The sequence below is a fragment of the Triturus cristatus genome, chromosome 5_2 (assembly GCF_964204655.1).
Source record: "Triturus cristatus chromosome 5_2, aTriCri1.1, whole genome shotgun sequence".
Lineage (NCBI taxonomy): Eukaryota > Metazoa > Chordata > Amphibia > Caudata > Salamandridae > Triturus > Triturus cristatus.
In genome coordinates, this window is record NC_140588.1 from 449,369,921 (window position 1) to 449,396,858 (window position 26,938).

The window sequence follows — 26,938 nt, forward strand, 5'->3', positions numbered from 1 at the left end:
TTTCAAGAGCCTAAATCTGTGAACAAGAGAGAGCAGGGCCTCATTCACACAAAGTATTTTCCATGAAAATTAATACCTCGTCCACACTGGCAACTAATGCTGTGGCATAAGGGTGCCAATGTCATTAGACCAAACACCCGCAAGATTAGACCAGCCTATTGCTTGTCCAAGCGTACATGATGTATGTAACTGTACAGGAAGCCTACAGGACCAGAAATACCCTTGGGATAGTAGGCAGAAGGGTCCAATTGTTCTGAAGATTGAGGGCAATGAGAACCATGTGGTACCACAGCCACAATGCTCCCCTCCACCAGTAAACTTATTTTGACCTGGCATTCCTGTGAGGGACTTTCTACAAAATGGCTGGAAGTGAAATGTAAGCGTTGGACTTGTCTCCAAGGTGGACAGGGATTACTTTATGACGGTCAAGCAAACTGTCATATTAACAACCTAGTACTTTAAAGAGGGACCAATAATTCTAAGCAAACAAATCTAGTAATAGCACGCTATTATGCCCCTTTTATGTGATTAAGTCATCACTTTCCACAGTCTCATTGCATTTTTTGCCTCATTGACACCATTTGTTGCGTCTGGCAATTAAACCAGGCATTGCACACACAAATATTTTCCATATTATACATTTTTTAAAAACCCTTAGAAAAAAGAAAGTAAGGAGACTCTGTAGGATGACCGAGTTAAGGCTTGTAGCATGGCATCTGTTATGCGTAGTATCAACTACTGTAGTAAATGCTTCCAATTTTTTTTTTAAGGTGTACTCCTGTGTGCAGGTAGGTTGCACCTTTGGCTCCACATGGCGTCATCAGAAGTGGCGGGCGCGGTGCTTATATGGGAGCCACCCAGCGCGTTAATGTCATTTCTTCATGCCACTTTCCACACCAGGAGCATGAAGCCACCAGGAACACAGGTGTGGAAAACTAGGGCCCTGAAATGGGAACAGCCCTGTCCCTAGAACTTTTTTGCAGAGCGTGGGGGATTGGTGTGAGATAAGAAATCTGCAGGTAGAATTTCTACCAGATAAGGCACTACCGAAGGTACGAAACATGTCATTTGATAGAGACTCCTAATCTCAGATTCCTTCCCTTAGAATAGATCCAAAGCAATACCTCCCCAGAGTTGGGTCTGCGAACTGGTTTCACACTAGAAAACCTTTCATGAACAAACACGTAAAGTGCACGTCCAGACAGACCTGACTGTCCACGCAACAATGCTTCGTGAACATGTGTAGAGAAACCCACGTTGCTGCCTGGCAAATATCCAGGACCAGAACTCCGCGTGCTAACGCAGTGGTCGCAGCCTCAGTTCTGGTGGAATAAGCATGCAAACCTTCAGGGGGGTTGCTTGTTGACCAATGCATAGCAGATCTTAATGCAGAGCACAATCCATCGGTAGATGGTCCGTTTCTGCACGGCCTTTCCCTTCATCGCTCCGGCATACACCACGAAGAGTTGGTCACCCACCTGCAACTCTTTTGTGCGGTCAAAGTAGACAATGCTTTTTTTGGGTGTGGTCAAAGTAGACAATGCTTTTTTTGGGTCCAGTCAGTGAAGTTGCTCACCTTCCTTAAAGAGATGTGGCAGAGCATAAAAGGTAGGCAGGGTGATGGACTGGGCTACATGTAAAGAAGTGACAACTTCAGCAGAAAGGAAGCTCTAGTGCGAAGAACCAGCTCATCTGGGTAGATGTTCAAGCACCGAGGTTAGGATGACAAAGCCTGAAGCTCACTGACCCTCTGGGCAGATGTTATTGCCACTAGGACGGTTGCGTTGGTGGTAAGGAGCCTGAGAGGACTGTTATGCTGTGGCTCAAAGGGAGGGCACATCACCAATATAAGGAAAAGATTGAAGTAGCCAGGAAGATGGCGGACTAGAGCCGCCGCGTCCCATACCCCACGGCTCCAGCTCCCGACTGGCCCATACTTACGGATCCTATGCTCAACGATAAGACGACTTGATGTTTACTCCGTAATATCTGTACTATAGAACAATTTTTTTGGACCCCTGGATTATTCACGCCTTGTTTGCTCTGCTGTTCTGCTGCCGGCTGGTCTTTGGATGCTCATCTCAAGCGGAAGGTTTTGGCAGGCTGTGAGGAGAACCTGCTGGAGAAACCTGGTCTCACACTCTCCACGCTCTTACAGCAACGGCTCTCTCTTCGCTTCCTGCTCCTCGACGTCTGCGATCGGCTGGCCGTGTCTGGATATGGCGCCGCCAAGAAATGTAGCGAAAGGCACCCGAGCTGTCCGGCTTGCAGGGGCGCAATCCTCCGTACTGCCTGTGGACGATACGGAGATCAGGGGAAAAACCGCATTGCCCAAAAATAGTAGGATGGCAGTCAGACTCGTGGGAGCAGGTAAGACAGCGTTGCTGCTGGAGGAAGGGGGGCTCTGCGCTGCCACGACGGATACTATTGATCTTACAGAGATACTTAGTAGCCCCAGCGCTGGCATTGAGAGTGGAAGAGATGAGGAAAGCAGCGCGCTACTGATAGATTCTGAGGGAGGAAAGAAGACGTGCCTGCTTCAACTAGAAGGATGTTTCGACTTACAAACCGGCGCAGCAAATTGTAATGAGGAGAAGCAATCTGTCTATAATTTGCTGGGTAGCAACAGGGCTAGCAATAATGAAAGCAATAACGAAGGCAACTGTGTCAGCCCTCAAGATACTACTCAATCTAGCGAAGTGTTCAGTCCGGAGCTCAGCCAAGCAAACTTGCCTATTACCAGTAACAAAACTATCAACGCTAAACAAATTAATCATGCTGAGCAAACTAATCAAGGAAGTCGGAGTGGCAGTGTCTTAGCTTCAGCTTCAGCCTTAGCCTTAGCCTCGGCGCTACCCCAGCAAGTAATTAGCAGCCAACAACAGCTAACTCTCAGAATCGCTTGCCCAGAGAGGGGAATATATTATTAGACGGCCAACAAGCAGGGGCAGACACAATTAACAATATATTGACACTCAGTCACAAGAAAAAGGCCAAGATCACTAAAACCATTAACAATCATAGGAAACTTGGCGATCTACAAGGCAGAACTGGACATATGAGTGTCGGCTCCCTTCGTGAAATGGAAAGTAGCCCATTAAGGAAATTGGTACAAGCCAAGGGGGACGTTCGCGCTAAGATTTCATGGTTGTCTGTTACCTGCTCAACTAAACCCCAAACTTCTGCAAGCTTGAATCCTGAAAATGGTTGGGGTAGTGCAGATAGCGATGATCAAGATGCCTTGGCTCAGGGAGCAGTATTATGTATGAAAGCGGGCAGCAACCCTCAGTTATTGACAAGGGAAAGCACAGAAGAAATAGAACCTAGTGGCAGCAACTTGGCTACAGGGGAGGAGCCCTCTTGCTGCAATTCTGCAAGTTTTACAGGAACAGCGTGGGGAGGCACAGGCACATTACACACAAGCTAGGGCGGATTACTTAAATATTAAGCTATCACTCTATGAGGTTACAAACACAGTAGCTAATATTGCTAAAGATGTGAAGGAACTACAAGGCAGAGTTGCTGAGGCAGAGGAGACAGTCACAACTGTTGCATAGACTGTTCAGACACATGAACAACAAATTCACACCTGCCTGGCTAAGGTCGAGGATTTGGAAAACAGGCAAAGGCGCAACAATCTGAGGCTGTTTGGAATACCTGAGGGAAAGGAGGGATCGGATCCTCGAGGTTTTGTTGTTCAACTCCTTCAGAAAGCTTTCCCTGACTTATCGGATTCGGATTGGGACTGTCAAGCGCAGAGAGCGCATCGGCTTCCTCTTACTATACAAAGAACCAATGCTCGATACCCTCGCCCCATTCTGATTTTTTGGGGAAATTTCTTGCTGAGACAAGCACTATCTTTTAAGCCGCGCCCTAATGCCCCGGTGGGCGTGGACTCTCTATCAATCTTTTTTAGGTCAGACTTAAGTCAGGCAACTATGGAAAGGAAATGGAAGCTGAGGCAATTAATTGACCCAGTTAAGGCTGCTGATGCTCAGGTGTTCCTACAGGAACCGGCTAAACTGAAAGTAGTGAAAGTCATTTTTTTTGTGTCAGATCTATAAGCCAAACTGGCACTGGCAAAGTGGCAAACTGCATAATGTAGCAGCCGTTAATAAGGTCCTCCGAGACTCAGGGGTATTCTTATTCTTAAATTTTAGGCTCAGATTTGAGATTTAAGATTTGAGATCTGTACTTCGGCTTTTTTCTCAGCAGGTCCACTGTCTTTCAAGATGGTATTAATGCTGAATTATTTTTCTGACTTGCTCAGTCATCGCTATTCGACTTGTTCTGTCCTTTTTTCTTGGGGGGGGGGTTTAACAGTGTTATTACCAGGGTAAAGTAATTCAAGATATTACTAAGAGAAAAAAGAGAAAAGAAAACGGCAAAAAAAAAAAGCCATTTTTTTTTGGGCTAGCAGGGGCCAGAAAGGGCTGGGCCTAGGCTAGTGGAGACACTAGCTGCCATATCAGCGGCAGCTATTCAGGGGGGGGGATGATTCCTTCTGTGGGAAACAGGGAGCATGGTCTTGAAGAAGGCAGGGTAGGGTGTTGGAAGGGTGGGTGTGCAATTAAAAAAATGGGGGAAAAGTAAAAAAAAAAAAGAGTGTCACTATTGTATATTTGGATATGGGAGAACGCTAGTGATTTTTATGTTATTTTTTTCATGGTTCGGCGGATGTTATTAAATAGAAATGGCCTTAACTAGATGCCTAGCTTGGAATGTTGCTGGCTTGAATGGAAGGCCCAAAAGACAACTAGTTTGGGAACAGCTTAAGACATATAAACCCCATATAGCACTTCTGACGGAAACACATTTAGCCTATAAGGATCGCTGTCTCTTGGAACATCTTGGGTTAGAGGTAGCTGTATGTACCTCTCAAAGCATATCAATCAGGGGAACTGCTATTTTAGTATCAAAAACACTGACCTGTCAGGTTCATAAAATTCTAGCAGACCAAAGAGGGAGGTGGGCCATTGCTCAAATAGAAATCAACGGTGCTTGCTATGTTTTTTGCGTTTTGTATGGCCCAAATATTGATGATCCAACCATATTTGATAATCTTTGCCTAGAGCTAGTTGCCTGGCAGGGGGGAGTTGACATTGATGGGTGACTTTAATTGTGTTATCTGTTATGGGACAGACTCTACCAATCAACCGCTAGTTTCAAGAATGATGAAGGTGAGAGCTTCTATCTTGGAATTGGCTAGATCGTATTCTTTACAGAATGCATGGCGGGCCTCACACTCAAATAAACCAGGCTATACGTACTATTGAGCACCACATCGCCAATACTCAAGAATCGATATGGCCTGGGTCTCAGAAACTTTATTGCCATTAGCAGATATGGAGATATGCCCCAAAATAAAGTCTGACCATAACCCCATAATTTTCTCCTTCTATGCAAAAAATGCTATTAAAACTACTCGAACTTTTACGTTTCCTAGGCATCTGGTAATGAATGAAGATTTTGGGATTTGTATTAGTAAACAAATCTCTGACTATTTCATAGATAATATTGGCTCATCTTCACTTCTGATTGTATGGGACGCGATGAAAGCATTCATCAGGGGAGCCATTCAGCAGTTTATATATCAGCAGAATAGGCAGCGGAGCGGTCAAGCTAAGGATGCTTTTCAAAAGCTTATTAAGGCTGAATTAGAACATGGTGATGCAGTTTATCATCAAAAGGCAGAGCAAGATCACCTGCATCGACTTCTCTTGGAGCAGAAGGCTGTTACTAACAGTTTTTTAATGGAAAAAGCAGCGGTCTGCTATATGAAGCACAAGCTACTACAATACGAGTATGGGGACAGGATTGGGAAAGTTTTGGCTTATCAAATTAGGGATAGCCAGCTAAAGACTAAGATCAAGGCTATAAAAGGGGAAGGGGGTGTTCTTTTTAAGGACCCCGTGGAGAGAGTTAATCAATTTTATATTTTCTATCAACAATTATACTCTCCAGAGATAGGCCAGGATATGACTGATCCGACTGATGTGATGAATTACTTATATCAGAGCAACCTACCTGGCTCCTGTACTGCGTAATGTTATATCTCAAATGGCAGATTAGGACAAGTACCTGCCTCATGGAATATCGCTAATATCGTCTTTTTTTTAAAAAAAGGTAAAGATCCTGAAGAATGAGACTCGTATCGCCCAATCTCTTTGATTAATACAGATACAAAGGTGTTTGCCAAGATATATGCCACCCGGCTAGCTCCAATGATGTCCAGTTTGGTTTCTCCTCAGCAACATGGGTTTATTTCTGGGAGAGATACAACTACCCATGTTAATACAGCATAAGCTGCCTTTGATGCTGCGGAAAAGCTACAAATTGAACTTGGCATGATAATATTGGATGCGGAAAAAGCATTTGACCGGGTGGCCTGGGACTATCTCTGGGCGACACTCTTGGCATGCGGGATCAAAGAAAACTTTCTTAAACTGATAACTGCTATGTATAGGGACCCGAAAGCTAAATTGCTTTATTCTAATATTAACACCATTCCTTCTTCTACAGGGCTGCCCTCTTTTACCTTTTTTATTTGCTCTCTATATTGAGCCATTTATTCGAATACTATTGGCTAATAAAGCGATTCTTCCGTTGAATATCGAGCAGCGTCCCCTTAAGTTGACGGCATATGCCTATGACATAGCTATGTCTACTGAGAAACCTAAGGAAACTATAGAACAAATAGCCACAGAGGCAAAAAAGTTTGGTCAATTCTCCGGCTATAAGTTGAATCGAAGCAAAACTCAAGTTTTGTTAAATTTTCAACCGGACGAAGCGATCAAAGGTGTCTGTGAGAAGGCTACTTATTAAGGGGTTCAAATTTCCTCTAACAGTAAGTTAATACACTCTTTAAACTATGTTTTATTTATTAAATAAAGTTGAAAAACAATTAAAGGCATGGCATAAGCTACCGTTGAGCATTCTGGGTAGATGTAATGTTATTAAAATGAACATTCTCCCTAAATTTCTTTATCTGTTTAGGTCTATTCCGCTGCGCATTCCGAATGCCTTCTTTAAAAAATTAGATGGTATTCTTAGCAGTTTTATTTGGGGGTATCGGAAGGCAAGTAGGGCTATAGCACTAATGAAACTTTCTTATTATCAGGGAGGCCTAGATCTACCCGATTTAAAATTTTATTTTATTTCAGCTTTTGTAGACCATCAACGGAGCCTTTTGCACCGCGAGCTAACGGAGTATTGGCACTGACTGATTTTAGGTGCTGAAAGTAAAATATTTCTTTATCGCATTAATGATCCTAACTATTTTAAGCGTGTTAGGTTTAAGACGATACGGGACTTGGTCTACATATGGAAAAATATTGAGTCTAGACTTTCTCTTCCTGTAATCCACAGCAAACTTCGTATATGGGGCAATCCAATGCTTCCTGGCATTTACCAAGATAACATCGCCCTTCAATGGGCTAAATATGGGGTACATTCGCTGGGACAACTGTTCGACTGCAATGGTATAAAGACATTTGCGAATCTCTCTGTAACATTCGATATCCCACAAACCTCTTTTTTTAAATATTTACAAATTAAAGATCATCTGGTTAGGAGATTAGGAATACGGTTGGTTAAGGGGGCTAGTATGTGGGAACTTATTTACGGCCAGAACCTACATGCAACTATTAGCAGGGCATATCAAATGCTGTGTGAGAATAGGGCAGATGGTTGTGAGAAATTGGCACTTAAATGGAGTGAGAATCTGATCTGGGGGAGGCTATTACTATTGATAGGATAAAGTTGGCCTTTGATAATATCTCCCGATCTGTACACTCAAATAATCTACAGCTCCAGCAATTTCGGACATTATGTTTTCTCTATTATACGCCTGACCAAATTGCTCGATGGTGTGTAATAGGGAACTCAAGGGGTGGCCCTCAGGCAGGCTCTCGTCAGAACTGCCCTAAATGTGGGCAACATGCGGCAGACATCGTACACATGTTTGTGCTCTGCCCTTTGCAGAAGGGGTTTTGGGATAAGATCTTGGGGATTATATCAAACAGATTTGCTAGGGATTTAAGACTGTTAACTACAGAGCGGATGCTAGGATACAAGGAAGAAAGTGTTCAACAGAATGGCCCCTTATTGTCAATAATGATTGTTACTGCACGACTAGTGATAGCTAGAGCATGGATCTCGCCCAAACCTCCTACGGAGATGGAATGGTGGTCAGCTCTTAAAGAAATTGGGGAAAGAGAGAAAGCTCTGGCTAAAGTTAGGGGAGCTCAGGCTCTCCTAAAATACAGATCTGTTTGGGGGGCCTTAGAGAAGAAAACTCCAAGACATTTATTGTTTAAAATAAAGAAATCATATAAATGAATTGACTGTCTAGTTAGGAAACATAGTCAGCCAAGATTTTTGATCCAGATTCTGATTTTGATTCTGTATTCGAGCCATTTTCTATTCTATTTGTTATTTAGGCTTTATATACGCTTGTTATATGATTTAATTACTCTGTTCTCTCTTGTATATAAGTATATGTATTGTATCTGTATGTATGATTACAATATCTCTCCTTTTTGACAATAACAAAAAAAAACAAACATTTAAATGAAGTCGCACTGAGGCATGATTACGGTATCCTGTTTTAGGTTTAATCCCATAATACTTGATAAAACGCCACCAAAAGGGAAATAGCTCTCACCAGTGTAAACATATAAACACTGAAAAAATGGTGCGCAACCACAAACTAAATGCCGTTCAAAGAAAGGAAAAGGAGAGTGAAAACGTAATTTTGATTCCTTCCTGAAGGAGCCAAAACAATGTTTCATAAGAACCTTGCCTAATATGTACCAACACATTTACCCACAGACCGAGAATAGGTGAAACCCTTTGATACATCAGACACGATTTATAGTGATTCAGTATTGATAGTGGGTGAATTGCCAAACACCCTGGGTTTTAAACATTCACTGCAAGGTATAGTGAAAGGTATATGTGAAAAGAGTGCAGTCACCAAGCATCTGGGATAGTGGTGAAAACACAATACCAGACTTTTGTAAACATGTAACGCAGTGTCACTTGGATTGCTGCTGCAACTTTCCAAGTTCAACAAAGATTGGAGTGATATTGTTTATACTAGCATTGATTCAGTTATTTAAATGAAAAAGTTGTGTAATGACCTGTAAAAATTGATACTGTTGCAAACATTTTGCCCAAGAACAGAACTAAGCATGGGATTAAAGGATCTTGGTGTATAGGGACTGAGTCATCCTACCACCTTAGTAACCATGAGCCCAGGACCGACTAGCTGTAGTGTCTCACTTGCTCTCCTACTCACTCCTAGAGTAACAAATGATTAGACACCCCAGAACACGACACACCCAGATCTCTAAGGAATCGCAGTAACAAGACACACCTTTTCGCTCACACTTTTTGTGGAAATATACCTTTTTAGGGGTACACTGGTGCAGGGTCACCCTTTTGTCCATGGGTTCAAAAACCAACAAAGTAGAGATCAGCACTGAAGTAGGAATAAATAACAAGTTTATTAATCACTCATGAGTAGGACCATGTCCACACAGCACTCTCAAGTGCTGGAGGAGGTAGTACACTGAAGTCACAGAACATAGGGCTTTTATACAGTTTTTCTGCAGTGTAAGCACATGAACAGAAATAGGAAGAACAGTTTTAGGAATAGTTATCAACAAACAAGGGCAGATGAAAACTACATGTTCAGCAAAGTGGGAGGGGGAGCAGAAGTGCTTATGGCAGCAACAAATGATTGACAGTCAACAGATGTACTAGTAGCTACAAACTCTCAGCATGCACATTGCTTTTAGCGGAGTCAGGAATTCAACTAAAATAGATAGCACAGGCAGTAAAAAAGACGGGCAGCAGAGGATGGGAGAATTACGAAGGAAACAAAATGGACACCACAGCTGATGCTAACGTCAAATATTACACACTTCCACATCTTGTACTTGTCCACAATAAGATCTAACAGAGACACAAAAAGGTTCAAAATATTTATTTCAACTAACATGCCCTAACATGCAGTATACATGCTACAACAAGCAGGAAAATGCATAGAAGAAATACAGTCAGCATAGCAGCTAGTCCATAAATCATGAAGGGGATGTCATCATGGAAAGACAATAGAGCCTAACTTCCCTCCCCTTGTAGGAAATAGTATTATTATATATGAGACAATCTCTGGGCTTTATCAGCAGACCACATACCTTAGCCTATAGATGGTAGATCTACATCATAGGTGCTGTCTCGCTCTTCTCCCTGGAAAGGTCCCTCGCCAAGTGTGTGTAAAAAAACAAAGTACGTTGTCCAAACAACAGCTGCATCGGTATGTTTTGTCTCAGGGCTAAGGCCGGGCCAAAACAAAATAACAAGGGGCATTGTTGTTCGATCTTGCACATAATGGTCAGTCTAAATCCCAGGAATATGGAGAGTGACCACAGCGATTAGTTTTCATGTGAAAACAGCCATAGAAATTATAGCAAAAAAAAAGATGTGTAGTAACGTGTGCAAAGCAGCAGTCAAGCTGCAGCGTGCTCATTCTAACTTAGTGAAGACGGCAATGTCCCTATAGGCCATGTGACAATACTTGAGCTGAAGTGCTGCCCTGTAAGAGATCCTTGCCACTTGCTAGATGGTATGCTGAAAGCATCTGTACAATCTTCAGAGTAAATGAAGAATGCTATTGACTTTGTAGTCCATTCTGGTGCACTGTTTCGTTATGCACGGGAACTAAAACACAAATATTCCTCATTTTGTGCTTTGTGTATATATATTGCAGTACCTGTCCCAGAGAATCGCAATCTTCAGATGCACCAGTATTGGCACAGAAAGCTATATCAGTGGCCAGAGTTAGCAAATTGGCACTTGAGACGGGCAATGCCAAAACAGCCAGTACACAATGTTGAGAGGGCCGTTTCACAGATAAAGGTTTACATGGCAAAGAAAGAGCGAGTGCGTATGGCAAAAGACTCTGAAGAAGTATTGTATGGTGTACTACAATACGTTTGATTTGTAAAAATGCATTTGCAACTCATATACACTGTGTCTATATATCATGCAGTATCAGTGCAGAAAGAAATCAATAATAAAGGCAAACTGTTCCATAAATATCAGAAAAACACTTAATGTTGTTTCTAATGGCGCCAAAATGTGTAACCCCTGATAATCACAGTTTTTTTAAAGGTACTTAAATCACTGAAAACCCCCCACCAGATTTGACCAAAAATAGAAACTGAAAACAGGAAAACACACGCATAATGAACGGCGAAGGTGAAAAAATGTTGCAAACCTTTAAACAACAGGGGATTTGAACAGGGATGGGTGGTCTGGCAATCGCACAAAGCAAAGCCCTGCTGGGCAAGAGAAAGGATAAAGAGAAGGACCTGAGAGACAGGAGTAGAAAGAGGGTCAACCGTTTTCTCTGCACACTATATCACAAACTTGCCCAACGGCAGGCGTACACAGTCGTGGTAGAGGGAAGCTATCAACTGCACTCAATCCCCACGCATGAAAGCGGAGCATTGACAGGTTGAGGTTGAGAACCCTTTGCTTGGAGGACCGATGGCCATGCTCAACAGCTCGGTATACCAAAGCCTCCGAGCCCAGTCCGGAGCCACAAGGATGACTTGGGCCGGTCGTTCTTGATCTTCTTGAGAACTCTAGGCAGGACTGGTATGAGCGTAAAGGCGTAGAGGAGGCCTGAGCTTCACTCAAGACGAAAAGTGTCTCTGAGCGAAAGCCGCTGACACTGCGCGTTCTTGGCGGTGGTGAACCGATCCAACAAAGGCTCTGCCCAACCGGACAGACCTTGCACTACCTCCGCATGGAGATGCTACTCGTGATCCGCTAGGCATCTTTGGCTGAATTTGTCTGCTCTGACGTTCACAGGGCCTGCCAAGTGTTTCGCCACCAGGGATATGCTCCGACGTTCCAGCCATGCCCAGAGATGCAGGGCCTCTTGAAAAAGGGTCCATGAGCCCACCCGCCCTGTTAGTTACAGTATCACATGGCAGCGGTGTTGTCTGTGAACACCTGCAGTAGCCTTTCCTTGATGTGAGGTAGAAAGGCTTTCAATGCCAGCCAAATCACCTGGAGCTTTAGTGGAGTCAAGATTTTGGCAGAGACCAGAAGCCTCTGATCTCCACCTTTCCCAGATGGTTGCCGTTTCCCAGGAGTGACGCATCTGTCACCTTTCTCAGATCTGGTTGGGGAGGGGAGCAGTCTTCCGCTGACCAAATAGCGGTTTATTAACCACCGCTGCAGATCTTTTGCAGTTCCCTTCGAGATATGGGCCACGTCGGAGAGAATCCCCTGATGAAGTGCCCACTGGAACTTCAGGTCCCACTGCAGAGGCCGAATATGCCAGCGGGCATGTGTCTCAAGCAAGGTTGCAGGAAGAAAGGAGTCCCACCAGCCTCAGAGTCAGTCTCACCAAAATCCAGGATAGAGGCTGAAACATCGGTATCACAGTATGATTATCCTGGACTCGCCCTTCAGGAGGTTGGGCCCAAAACTGCACCGTATCCAGAACAACTACCATGAAAGGGAGCATCTGGGAGGGAGTCAGGTGTGACTTTGGCACTTTGATAGGGAATCCCAGTAAGTGCAGGAGGTCCGTCGCAGTCTGGAGGTGGCAGATGACAGCCTAGGATAAGCCGCCTTCAACAGCAAGTCGTCAACAGAAGGGAAAACTGGCACCCCCGAACCCTCAGATGAGCTGCAACCACCGATATCACCTTGGTCAGCAACCGAGGAGCGCAGGTAATGCCAAAAGGGAGCACGGTGAACTGAAAATGCTCGTGGCCTACCGTGAAACGCAGGTACCGCCTATTGGCAGGCAGGACAGGAATGTGGAAGTATGCATACTGCAAGTCCAACACTATCATCCAGTCTCCCAGGTCCTGGGCAGACGGGTCTTGAGTGAACAGGAGCATTTTCAATTTCTCCTTTTTGAGGAAGAAATGGAGAGGGCACAGGTCTAGAAAAGGACGAAGGCCTCTGTCCTTTTTGGCACCAGAAAGTAGCGGGAATAACAACGTGACCCACTTCTGGCGTTACACCCTTGCCAAGAGAGCCACCACTTTCTGGCGAAGTAAGGAGAGATGGTCCTCAGTCAGCCTGTCGCATGTGGGTGTCATGGGTGGAGGGGAAGTCATAAAGGGGAGGGAGTAACCACTTCAGACAATTTGAAGAACCCAGCAGTCTGATGTTATCGACCTCCAGTGGGGCAGTATCCTTCCTCCCAGCGGGTGCCCATGATGGCTGGAGGGAAAACAAAAGGGCTATTGAGGTTGTGGCTGCTGGGGTAGGGTGGACTGACCTGACCTATGGCTGCTCAACTCACGGGGTCTGTGGGTACCGCTTCCTCTGCCATGCAAAGGTTGGGAAGCTAACACACTGTGGTGGCTAGACAGATAAAGACACGGCTTCTGTGACCACAAAAGGAGCATAAGGTGGACTGGGGTTGGCGAGGAGCCATGGAAAGGGCCAGGGACCTGGCTGTAGCTAGGCTATCCTTGAAGTGCTCGTCTACGAAGATACGGAAACTGTCAAAGGGCATGTGCATAAGCGATGGTTGCACATCCCCAGAAAAGCTAGTCCAGCGAGTTGGTTGTGTCCAGCCCACATAGGATCTGCATCTGGAGGAGGCCCCGGCCTCCTCCAGGACCCTTGGCAACACCTGCGCAACTGAATCGCATAGCACATGGGAGTAATTGACCAAAAGGCATGCAGTTTTCACGGACCGTTGTGCCAGACTGGTGGAAGAAAATATTTTTTTGCCTAAAGTGTCCAGTCTCTTGGATTCCATATCTGGAGGGGTGGTAGGGAATATATCAGGATATATTTGTGAAGTGGAGGTTTGGACTACCATGCACTCCGGGGTATGGTGTTGCGGGAAGAGACTGGGGTCCCCTAGGGTAGGGCGGTGGTGGCGGGCAATCATTCTGTTCACAGGAGCTCCTGTGTAGGGTTTGTATCAGGTCCGAAGCTTGACATCCGTAAGGGCTTCATTATATGGAGAAGCAGTTTGGAGGAGGGTCACTCCCAGCTGAAGCACCTCTGTCAAGATGTTAGTCTTGACTGCACCTGAGGGTAGGATAAGGTCAAGGACCTCTGCCGCCCTTCTCACCACCATAGCAAAAAAGACTCCCTACTCCATAACCCATAACCATGATAGGAGGAGAGAAGATGCCAGTATCTGGAGAGGTGTCCAGTCAACTGGTGTATGCCAATTCCTCTAACCAGAACCCTGTTGGGGTCTAGGGGCTGGTATTCTTCAGGGTCCAGCGACCCCTCGTATTTCTTCTCAAGTCCCAGCCCATAAGAATATGGCTCAGGGTCTGAACTGGAAAGCATGACTCGAGTTGGCATTGCGTTATATAATGCCCCTCCAGCTCTGTGTCAGCGTTGGGGATGAGAATGGGGATGATGCCACTGGAGGGCGCCAGGAGTGTCAGCATCGGGACTGACGCCGGGAAAGGTCGAGGTGGTACAAACGGCATTGGTCCAGATTCATCCATGATCCAAGGGGCCTGACTGGAGCTGGGTGTGGAACTGCCAGTGGCGAACCCTCCCACAGGACCCAAAGGCATCCCAACGAGCCGCCCAAATATGAGGTCCAGGGCCTCATAGAACTCACAAATTTGTACGGGGGTCGCTCCGGCTCCCGGACACTTGGGGAGGAGCAGAGCCAGACCATGCACAGGATCTACTGCGGCGTCAGGCCTCGAATGTCAATGCTCCCTCATCTTGTCAAATGACTTCAACGGACGGGGTGAAGTCGAAGACCTCTTCGACTTCTTGCTCTTCTTCTTGTTGTGAAAACCTACCGGAAGATGACTTCAAGTGCAACAGGATATTGGGCTCCGTGACTGACCCCAGAAACTTCCTCTTGACTGGTGTCGAAACCATCCCGGCATTGCACGTCAAGCGGCAAGGAGCTAGAGAGAAAACTCCCTCAAGGACTTGGGGTGCAAGGTGTGGTAGACATCTGTCAGTAACAAGTGACGCAGAGCTTGAAGCCGTCTTTCCTAGCTGACATACCTGCCACACAAGGAGAAAGATTCTCAACAAAAGTCGAAAAAGAGTCAGTCAAAAACGGACTGAGGGTAGCTCTCTCCAGATCTGCACTGATTGGCGCAGAAGAAATTAACTGATGTCCGCACATTGAGGTGGCGCCTACATAGGCGCTTCTGGCGTGGATGATGTTGTGCAGAGCCGAATGATGCCATCTAACGGTGAGCAGCAGTACTTCTCAAAAAAACTCCCAGATCCAGCCTGATGAAAATTCTAAGGTAAGGAATCTGCAGCTAGAAGTCGTTATCAGATAAAAAAAATCAAGTATAGAAAAAGTGAAGAATACTAGAAATATTGTATGGACGTATTATTTTAACTGCTAGAAAAGTCAGTAATGTACTTTTTATGATGTACTGCATGCCCTGTGGTGACTCATCTCAAAAGGCCCAATGAAAACTCAAAGCATCCTAGACCAGTGGGAGGGGATTGGAGAGTGTAGCTAATAAAGTTTCCAATCTAAGTGTCAACACTGTTCCTCTTTCTAGGTTAGGAAGGATTGTCTTCCTAAAATAATTGTGAGCAATACACAAGCCGAAAAATGACCACTCTAAAAGGACTGCTCCTTGCTAGAACTGTAAACCAATCTAATTCAGCTGGCCGCAATCTGTGGTGTTGAGTGTTTTAGGGTCACAACTCAAGTGTAGACAAAATAGGAGCACCGGGTTGCAAGCTCTGTAGCTAGCATGCAAGCCTCTGCAGTGAATTATGGAGGAGAATAGCTGCTTGGAGATATGCTTTCTGACACCAGATCTGCTGCATCCCGGAATAAACTGTTGCTCTGCTCAATCACCAAGTCATGGGCAGGTTCGAAAGAAAGTAAGTTGGAGTGGAAAGCCAGGAAGACAATCATAAGCTTAAATACTCAGACGCTGAGGTAAGAAAAGAGCAGATTTGTTGTGCATATTGTTCATATAACCAAAGGAACTACACAGTTCTGCAGCAGTACACATTGACCCATCCTCCACAAACATGTGATATGGAATAATTTATTATCCCCACTTTATCTGATACAAACACATTAAGTCAATGTAACATATGAACAGCTTACAGAACAAATATGTGCCTCCTACCTTTCAGTCCTTAGACGCCCTATTCATTTATTGCTACCAGAGTGTTCCAACCATATTTTGAACAAAGATAAGCCAGATTTGTCAACTCTTTGAATTATGAGTGTCACCTTTCTGTGATTTTATATTGCCTTCTAAGGGAGTGTCACTAAAACATCTAATAAATTCTGACAATTGGAGGGCTAATGACGAGAAATTTTTTACATATGTATTTTGGCTCTTTAAGAACACATGATGTGGGTGTAAAACTAACTTAGGAAGGTAGATTCTATTAACTCTTTCAGATGCATTGCTGAACAGGGCAAACACTGCAACTCACCACAAAATTGCTAAGGTTTTTCATCCTCTCCACAATGCTCTTTATCGTCTTCAGCACAGGTAAATAAATGCTAACCTAAAATGAAAAATCAAAAATCATTAAGAGACATAATTTCCTACTGTCCAACATTTGCAAGAATATATGGAACAACCCAACATCCAAATAGTCGGATTTGCTATGCAAGGGACTGAAACGGAGCCCATCAAGCTGCTCTGATACTCCTCAAGTCTTGAGTGCTTAACACACTACAGACAAAAAGGCTAAAGGAATTTAGGAAGGGTCAAGAATTGCCTTAAATTGGATCCACTCATTTCTCATCCACGACCCCCAACAAATTTGATCTCGGGCACTTCAAATCTTCAGAGATCAATCTAACTTATAAGGATTTTTGCTTACTTGCCTGTTAAAGCCTGCATCTTTGTGTCAATCTCGGTAGCGTTTGTAAATTTTTCTTTGTTGTTCAGAGACTTTCTGTTCACAGATGCTTTGGTATATTTTTATCAAGCAGTTTCCTAAGTCTATTCTAAATGAATGGTGCTATGTTGGCACTGAAGATCTACTCTGAGGACATCAGGTGAGAAAAGTCTCTGGGTAGTATATTAGTTCATCACCAACAGCCTATCTTCCTAAATTTTCAAGTTCTCTTAGGTCTGAAGGGATCCCAGCAATATTGCATCTCCTGATCCTTCTCCAGTGAATCAGAGTCGACATCCCCAATGGTGTGGATATCCAAGTCAGATGATGCAATATTTATTAACATCAAAAACACAGTTAAAGAGAAGGGTCTAAGGGAAATGATATTTAAAGACCTGCCCACGTCCTAATCCCCTAATCTACACTTAGATAACTACAAACACAGGACTGGGGGTCTAAATTAAGGAAAACTTTAGTGATGTATGTCCCTATAGAAGGATAACTGTTCTATCATCCCTGGCAAACCGAGCTGAGCAGGATTCCCATCAAAATACTTCTTAAATATTAGAGCTAAAGTTTAGAGCTCTGTGGATCATCGTTATCATATGGTTATCCACCACCTCTTAGAGGGCAATCTCTTGATCATAAAGATTGCCTCTGTGGATGCTCTTAATGGATGCCAATCCGAACCAAGGCAAACAATAGATGCCATCAAGTGTAACAAACTAGTGAAAAAGTAATAATAATATATATAATGTGATGCAGTGCAATATTAAAAAGATTGTGTGGAGAGACTAGAACACCTAGACAACCACTCTCTCCTCATACCTAATAAAATCAGGGGAGTTGACATTTGTCCCCGCTATTGATTCATAGCAGTAAACATGGTAACTCCAACTACACGGTCAACATGTTTCAGCCTTATCGGAAATGATCCAGGCTTTCTTCAGGACCTATATTTTGATGTGAATCCTGCTCAGCTCGGTTTGCCAGGGATGATAGAACAGTTATCCTTCTATAGGGACATACATCACTAAAGTTTTCCTTAATTTAGACCCCCAGTCCTGTGTTTGTAGTTATAAGCAATATTTATTAAAACATGAATTATTGCAAAAATATGGCACCCCTAAAAAGTTTGGCGACAGCAAGCAAAGATTGCAGAACTATATGGGCAGAACGTGCCTAAATCTAGAGTAGCATGATCAGGTAAGACCAGTGCCTGAAGGCAAGACAAATATTTCCGTCCGAGTCAAAGATCAAACAAAAAATATCTTCAAGGTATAGTGTTCTCAATCCCCTGGAATTTACCATCGCTGATTTGGACCTTTTGGAGGGCAATCTTACCGGAGCTGAAATGACTCTCTCCTCAAGTATCTTTTTGAATGTCTCTCACCCCTGGCTACAATCAGGCGCATCTCTCTTTCCAAGAAGATATTCCTACCAAGTCTGCAATATTATTTCTCAAACCTACCCCTAGCCCTCTCCACATCTTTTTTCAGAGGCTTGGCCACAAAGCTAGGCAAACTTGTCTGGCATACAGGAAGGAAGAGGGTGACCCTCACTAATCTCTGAATCCCAAACTTGCTGCCTACTTTTAATTATATTATGTTGCTACACAGCTCCTGTGGCTGAGTAGATGGCTCTCTGTCCTCTCCCTTGATAAGACAGCCTCTATGACACCCCAAGTAAAACTACAGTACTTATCACCATCAGGTTTGTAAATGCTCGACAACCGCCCTGCAGCCTAGACTTCTCCATGTGGCCCTGTAATGTTACTTATGTGCCATTAAGCTTACGAGGCCGACAACACTATAAACCCTGGCTAACACACTGTTTAGTCTCCTGACTCCCACAAGTCCAATAAATTCCAGGACTATACACGTATTTGTAATGCGGTACACATAGCTACCACCAGTGACCTGTAGGAGCAGGGGCTCCTTTCTGTGGAGGAACCAATGTAACCTTCATAAGGGCTAACATCTACTCTATACCACTAACCATCATGTAATACAAGGGCTCTGGCCTACCCTGAATCCACCCTTAGCGATACATCTGTTTGTCCTAGCTGTACATGCAATGGTTCATCGTTGCCAGCATGTTTCCTGGTTTTATAAAGTCCTCCTACCTCTCGCATCTCCAGCACTAACCGACCTTATCGACGAGTGTGAGACCAATGCCGGTAGAGCCTTCCACAATAAGGAATGGGCTCGCACACTCCAACTCCCCCACACCACAACCCGTAATGCAAAGTTTATATTAACCCAATACTTTACACTGAACAGTCTAACCCTCTCCTGCAGTTGTAAATAAATACTTTACCCGTGCATCTCTATCTTGCCCCCACTATTTTGCAGAGACTGTAAACTTTACACACATGCTCTTGTCCTGCCCTATTGGACTCACATAATAAATACACTTTCCTCCATCACGGTCAAACCAATCCCACAGGCCTGACCTAAAGCAGCACTAGATATTTATAAGTCCTCCAAACATCGACAGTGCAGCCATGCAACTCACCAACGTTGCCTATATTCTATCTAAGATAGTTATTACCTCCCAATGGAAGTGTAAAGCCCCCTACTGGTTGCCTAGTCCCACACTCTTCTTAAATGGGGTAATGTGGAAAGTGCAGCTTTATGAAGAGAAGCAGCTAGGAGGCTTCAGAATAATCCTGGCATGGCGGTCTAGGATTCTGTCACAGAGTTCTAGACAGTTACAATGATTGAGAGTCTCCCCTCCCATCTATAGGTTATACCCACCTTCCTCAGGCAGTCTGCTGAATTCCCAAACCTACCTTCCTTGATGCAACAGTCTAGCACTTTGCCTATGCTATCAACCCCATCTCACTATGAGAGTTGCTGTCCACTCAACATACCAAACTAGCAACAGCAGCTGGCTTTTCACCTAATCGCAGGCTACACACCCCTGCCCCCCCACCTATATCCCCAGTTTACACAATGCTTCATCCCTATTCACTACGTTCCTCTTGTTCTTACCTCCATTACCTTACTGAAGCTTGTATTTCCCTTGGTAAGAGATTAACCTGTTATACTGCATTTCATACACATTCATTGTATTGCTACATCAGAATACTTAGAAATCACAATGTTTAAATTGTATTCTTAAAAGCCTAGTTTGACTGTTCTCTGAAGGAAAACTAAATACTTGTATTGAGTTGACCAATGTACCAAAATCTTAAAATGTCAATCAAGGTTTTAAAAAATAAAACAAATAGTGATCTTGACGCCTAAGTTCTATAAAGAAGCAGCATGTCTTATGCATTGGCCTGGGTGCAACACTTCGCAACCACACACTTGATCCGTAAGCCCACATTATACCACAAACTAAAAGAACAAAGAAGTACGTGCATAGGAGTCATTGGACCCAGGTTGTAAAATGCTCTGAATCAAGGTCTAGGACGAGAAACAAACTAACTGCACTGCAAACAGAATGTGGCTGGGCTAGATGAACTCTTTAGAGATGAGGATACTTGCACGTTCTTGTCTGACAATGATATTATTTGCATACAAGACTCTAGGGCTTGTGAACCACAGCGTTTTTTAGGTTATTGTGTACACTGTATAAGCAGCAGTAAAGACAAAACTAAAGGGAGGAGCAAAAAGTGGTTTATGTACCTACATTTTAAACTCTTGTGACTGTGTAATTAAAATAATTGATTTAGGGCCAGATGTACGACAATTGATGTTTGTGACTCGCAAATTACATTAAATTGCAAGTTGCATACATAAATGTACAACAGTGTCAGAGGCACTGTTTGCGATTCGCAATGGGGTCGCAAATTGCATACCTCATGCATATTAATGAGGCTGCCGTAATTTGCAACCGATTGGGAATGGCTGGCACGAACAGGGATGGTGGCCTGCTGGGGTCAGCAGACCTCCATGTTTGGGGCTTTTTTTTTTTTTTAAATAGAGCAGGTTTTTTTGTTTTTTTGTTTTTAAATGCAGCCGTTTTCCTTAAAGGAAAACGGGATGCATTTAAAAAAGTTAAAATGTAACTTCATTTTCATTTTTTTAGGGCAGGCAGTGGTCCCTAGGACCACTGCCTGCCCTTTAAAAATGTTTGCGCATGCATTCCCAAAGGGGAAGGGGTTCCCAGGGGACCACATCTAATTTGCGAGTGCTTTACCACCCTCAAGTGTTTTGCGACAGCAATTGTGGTCTCAAAACATTCTATTAGGAAGGGAATGCTAAACCCATGTGCCAACCCTATTTTGCGAGTCGCAAACAATTTGCTACTCGCAAAATAGGGTTGGTACATGGGCCACGTGTTTTTGCGGTCGCAAACGGGCCAAATACCCCTTCGCGACCGCAAAAAACGGTTGTACATCTAGCCCTTAGCTTGTTGAGATTATCAGGCTCTTGATGGAAAGGAAGCTCGGGTGAATTTTAACATGCTACTGATGATGAATGTTTATTTGCACCCTGCCTCCAACACTGTCGCCTAGCCATGGGAGAAGAGGAGGGAGTCGAGAAAACCCTCATGGACTACACATTTCCAACTCGTCTGCAGGATGCTGGCGGCCCCTTTAACGCAGGCTGGCTCACCTCGGCGGCGGAGACGCCCCCTCTGACGTCGCCGACAGTGCACCAATCCGCTGCAATCAGCCCCAGTAAGGCGGATGTCAGCGAGGAGAACGGCGCGAAAGCCCACGGAGGAAACGGAGCCGGAGAGCGAGGAGTGAAGGAGATGGAAAGCGAGACGAAGAACGGAGGACGGGACTCGGAGGTCGGAAGCGGAGGAGACGAGAGAGTTGCAGAGCCAGGAGGCCACCTACACGGCGTCTCGCCCTGCCACGCGCCCGGAGGAGCGTGGCTGGGAAAGGTACGGGGCCGGATCCTGGGCTTGGTATCATCACGGGGAGGGAGATAGTTTTCTTTCCGGGAGCTATTGTCGGGGAGGTCACGGGGATTCTTTCATTTATTTAACGGGGTACTGGACTCACTCACAGAGTTCCTCTTGCACCGACTGTTTGATTGGTGGCGGACCCCGGTGACTCCTCACTACCTTTTTCCCCTCCAACCCTTATAAAAAAAGAGCAATCCACTAAAAATAGTCGCTCTCCCTTCCTTTTATGTCCGTCGGAGGCCTACCACCAGACGAGAACCCGGGAAAAGGAGAGGATGACATCGGTCTTACCTAGAAGAGGAGAGAGAGAGAGAGACCCAGAACCCTTTCTGTGATACACGTTGCTCGTGAACGTTAATAAACCCACAAACCAGTAATACCGCCTAGCCTTTATCATTGTTACACTCCCGGGGTCACACCCCGGTGCGACAAACACTATACAAAACAATGTTTTAAAAATGTTTTTGAGAAGGCAGAAGAAAGTGTGCTTAACATTAAAGGGTGATTTAAATCCCACTTTGGCACATAATTTAACTTGTCAGGTTTCATTTTTCATCTGGGTCACAGCAACAGTGACTGAACCCTATCAATGATGGGTGCTTCGTTTGCTAAATATTTGAAGGACTTTATAGTCTTTCAATCTACCCTTACAGAATGTGAGATTTGATATTGAGAGTCCTATGGAGTACACATATTTTTCCAAACAAAAGAACACTTTAACTCGACTATACTTTTTCCAGTGCAAAGCATTTTAGATATCTGACTTCATTTTAATTATTACAAGAATAGAGAGGGATCATGCTCTTGGCAAACACCTTTCCTCGACATGTAGTGCTCACTAATAGGTCTTGGCATGGTTGTCATTCGTCCAACGCCATCTCTGCAATGTTTATGAAATGGATGGGACGAGATGAATCTCTAGTTTTTATCCAGAACCGTTCTTTGAAAAGTAGGGCACCTGCAGATTGCATGGGAACAAGTTTCCCCTGGGTTCTTCCAACTTTACCATACTTCAGCTAAAGGGTTTTTAAAGAAGGGTTGGGTTACTACTAAACTAAGCTTGAGAAGGATCAGGAGATTTGCTTTAATTCTCCATGATTAGATGAGGTTAAAGGCCTAAGAAAAAACTATGAACTGGTTTGGAAACAAGGAGGGCTCACACAGAAGGGTAATGTCTGAAAATAAATGAGATTTGCAGATCTGGCTGCCCAAAAAATGTTGCCAATTTATAAACAGTGTTGGCTGTCAAAATTCTGCCACGTTCTGCAACTCTACCCCTTAACACTTGAGTAACCCACATTGATTTGCTATAAGTAAACAGTTCAGGTGAATGGGAATGCCTTTTACTCCAACCAAAGCTAGGTTAGATATTGAAGACAGTGCCATCTTTAGCATTATTAAGGTTTAAAAAACGGATGGGGCCTCCAGGCCCTACAGATTTGGCAAACATCCTTTTTAATGCTAACCTTATACTTTGGTCACCAATCGTGACTACTCTTTATAATAGTGTCTTCCAGACCAGTTCCACCTTCCAGGCAGGTTTCCATTTCACAGCAAATATACAATCAATCATTAGAAAAGCCAATAGGTCTGGCTTTACTGTGCCAAACCATGTGAACCCTGGCATTCAGAGATACTGTTTACATGCGTTGCATGACCAAATGTTTATCACACGAAAGTCAATGCTGGAGAAAATAGTACAGAGAGCACTCCAAGATCAAAACGCTATTTTGGATTGCTAAAGATCCTTCCACTAGTCCTTAAAGAGTTTGCCATCATGAAGTTTTGTTTAGAATATAGTGTTGCGCAATAAAAAGTGGCTCCTGCTGCCCCCTTAAGGAACTAAGTGTAACAGAGCTTTATTTAATGAACTTTCCATTGGTCTTGGCAAGGGTGCTGTTATGGCTTGCAAGGGTGGGGGCACCACAAGTGTGCTTGATAGTGGTAATAGAGTGCATCTAGCTGGGACTATCTTTGTAGAGATCCCAGAGATAGGCTACTCCAAAGGTAGTGTGCTGCCAGGACCAAGAGTGTGGACTTGGGTAGTCCAGGTGTGCGCTAGTGGTAACTCTGTGTTAAGTGCTATCCTTACCGGAGGCCTATGACACAAACGTAAGCAGCAGCTCCTTCTGCTCTAACATCCTGCTCTGCCTGACTCTTCATAAATACAGAAAAAGGAGAACGTAGGAAAGCCTGCTTACATTTTCGAAAGAACATATACAAATGATGGAACCCTTTTGGCTCCTGATGGACGACGTAGAACTGTGAAGTAAGTGTTAAAGAGGAATGCACTGAAGGCTGGTTTAGGATGCCGAGTTCGCAGTTACATGCAGACGAATAAAGATGTGTAATATTAAGCTCTGTGTGTGCGGCGTAGTCATCGGTGGGTACTCTGGCTGGGGAGGAAGCTACAACTGGTGACGGGTTAGGGGATAAGAAAACCAAAGATCGATGGTGCTCTCCCAGAGAGTTTTCCGTGGTCGAACAAGCTGCTCGTGCGTGCCACACGTGTTGCAGTCCAAGTATGGAACCAATACTTAACACATGTGGCGTCAAAGTTCAACCCCAGCCACTGTAAAGAAGTTGAAAGCGACAAAAGCATTACAAAGAAATCTGCATATCGGTGACCGAAAACCTGCTGCTCAGACTGTACATAGAGGTACCAGTCTCTATGCAATATACAGTCAGACCTATTACAGAGTGTCAATGCTGAAGGAAGATTCTAACAGAATTTTAAAGAGCAGCTATTGACAATCACAAATTGCCAGATAACGTTACAATTAGAAAGTGGTGAAGACAAAGACAGCGCAAAGAGAGCGCAAAAGAATAAAACCGTTATTTACTCACCAGAACCTGAGCAAAGTGAGCCAGTATGACTTCAGCTCCAGGCACTGCAACCCATACGAAGCACAAGGATTGTGCTTACGACGCCGGAGAATCTTGTCAAGCCGACTGAAATGCCGTGAAGAAGGCTGAAAAAGGGACATACCAGTGGGTGAAAATCAGAACGACTGCAGATATCTTTGGAATAGTTAAATGCTGCTTTTCCAATGGAGGCAAAGACCAAGGCCATCTTCCCAAAAGTAATCAAGGATGATCCAGAGGCCAGCACATCTCAAGGCCTTAGAGATGGCTTGCACAAACAGGTTCAAGCTGAACAGCCAAGGGAGCCGGAGAGAGCTCCACCCTCAATGTCAAACACTCCTAGTAATGGCTACAACACTGCCGCTTTCCTGAAAAAAACATTCGATACCGCCAAAAAGCAAAATATTGGCAATAGATGGACCGGTTGGATAGAGACATTTGATGATTTCATTGATGCACTTGAAGAGACTGAAAACAAAAAGATCATCAATATCTTTAAAATCTTGCTGGTGATGATGTAAAAGAAATCATAAAGAAAATGCTGCGAACTGAATAAGAAGAAACATTTAGTCAGATTTTAAAAAGTGTTGAATCTCAAGTTTAATCCAATGCCAGAGTTTTATTACAAACGATACATCTTCAACAAAGAACGCCAGAAAGTTGGCGAAACCATTGATGAATTTTTGGAGGGATTCAACACACTCATCAGAAATTGTAAGTTTAATTAATTTAATGATGAAGAAGCTATGCGTCTGAGAGTTATTGACGGATGTTTGTCCGATTCATTCAGACGACGAATGCGGAGAAGCTCTTAGTATTGAGTGAGTGTTATTAGTTACCAGAGCTGAAGAGCGTGCCGATAAACAAGCTGCGGACATGGAGGCTGGAGGTGTCTAGAATGAATCCGTCTAGAGTGTAAAAAGTAAGCCAAAACAAAAGACTGAAGGACACAAAGTGATGTCTACCCATTAAAAAGTTATGCTTTAGATGTGGATTTTTGTTGCCTCAAGAAGTTAAATGGACAGACATAGAAAGGCTGTGGGAAGGAGAACCATTTTGTGATGGTTTGCAAAGCGTAGGAAAAAGTAAGTGCGTCACGGTGCAAAGACAAAATGCGCACCACAACGTTCCAGAATCAACGTTCAACGCAAATCCACAAGACCAAGTGGCAGCATCAGTTAACACAAATCAACACTGAACAAAGTTGATTGTGATTGAAATCATTGTGAAACAGTTCTTCTTCATCAGTATCAAGTGAAAGTGATGAAAATGATTGTGACATGCCAATTTTTACCTCAGAAAAGTGTGCGCAGTTTGGTTTGGCCGCTTTTGAAGACAAATGTCAGTCAAGGAAAGATAGACATGTCAAAGCTCCAAAGTCATTCAAACATTGTCCGGACATTACACTGAAAGTAAATGGTTGTTCGATACCTTTCATTATCAACAGTGGTTCATTGATAAACAATATGCCTGAGGAGAAATACAATGAATTATCGCCATTGCCACAACTTACGCCATCAAAAATCAAAGTGCATACATGGGCTGTATCAACGCCCTTAAAAAGTCATGGTTTATTTGTAGTGACAATGAAACACAAGAAAACAAAGGTACAAGCACCCATCTATGTACTTCAAGGCACAGCGTCAAGTGCATGTCGACTTAAGTTTTCAGCACAACCACTGATATGGGAATTACAACATGAATGCTCACCATGAAATAGTAAGTCCCTTCCCTTCGTTATTTCACGGTTTGGGAAAGCTTAAGACTATGAATGTAATATTACATAATAATGAGGATATCCGTCTTGTTGCACAGAGACATAGACAAATTGCTTTTCATTTGCAAGAAGCTGTTGAACAAGAACTCAACGAGGTACTTAAGCATGATAATATGGAGCGTTCACTTAGTCCAACCCCATGGATTTCTCCCATAGTAGTAGTGCCTAAAAAGGACAGTGGAGGAGCTGTAAGCATATGCGTTGACATGTGTCAGGCAAACAATGCAATTGAACGAGAACAACATCCAGATCCACACTGTGCTGACATGATAATGCAATTAAATGGTGCAAAAGTCTTCTCTCGCCTTGCTTTAAATAAAAGTTATCATCAGTTAGAACTCAAAGAAGACTGCAGGTACATTACAACCTTTTCTACACATGTTGCTCTGTTTCAATACAAATGACTATTTTTTGGTGTGTCATCCTCTGCATTACTGTTTCAAGACATCATTCGCCCTAACATACATCATGCCATGAATACGTACAATTATAGTGATGACTTATCTTACACAAGTATGTTGTTTACTTGCTGAAGCAGGTTTGACTTTGAACGTA

The 26,938-nt window shown here is 43.8% G+C and overlaps 1 protein-coding gene across 1 annotated transcript in view; it reads right to left on the reverse strand.

The window, feature by feature from the left end:
• Positions 1–26,938, reverse strand: part of HUS1 (HUS1 checkpoint clamp component) — a 210,935-nt gene that overhangs the window by 31,191 nt on the left and 152,806 nt on the right. The window contains exon 5 of the mRNA XM_085607393.1: positions 16,459–16,533. Coding sequence (XP_085463519.1) covers positions 16,459–16,533 — 75 coding nt within the window. The remainder of the gene's footprint in view (positions 1–16,458; positions 16,534–26,938) is intronic.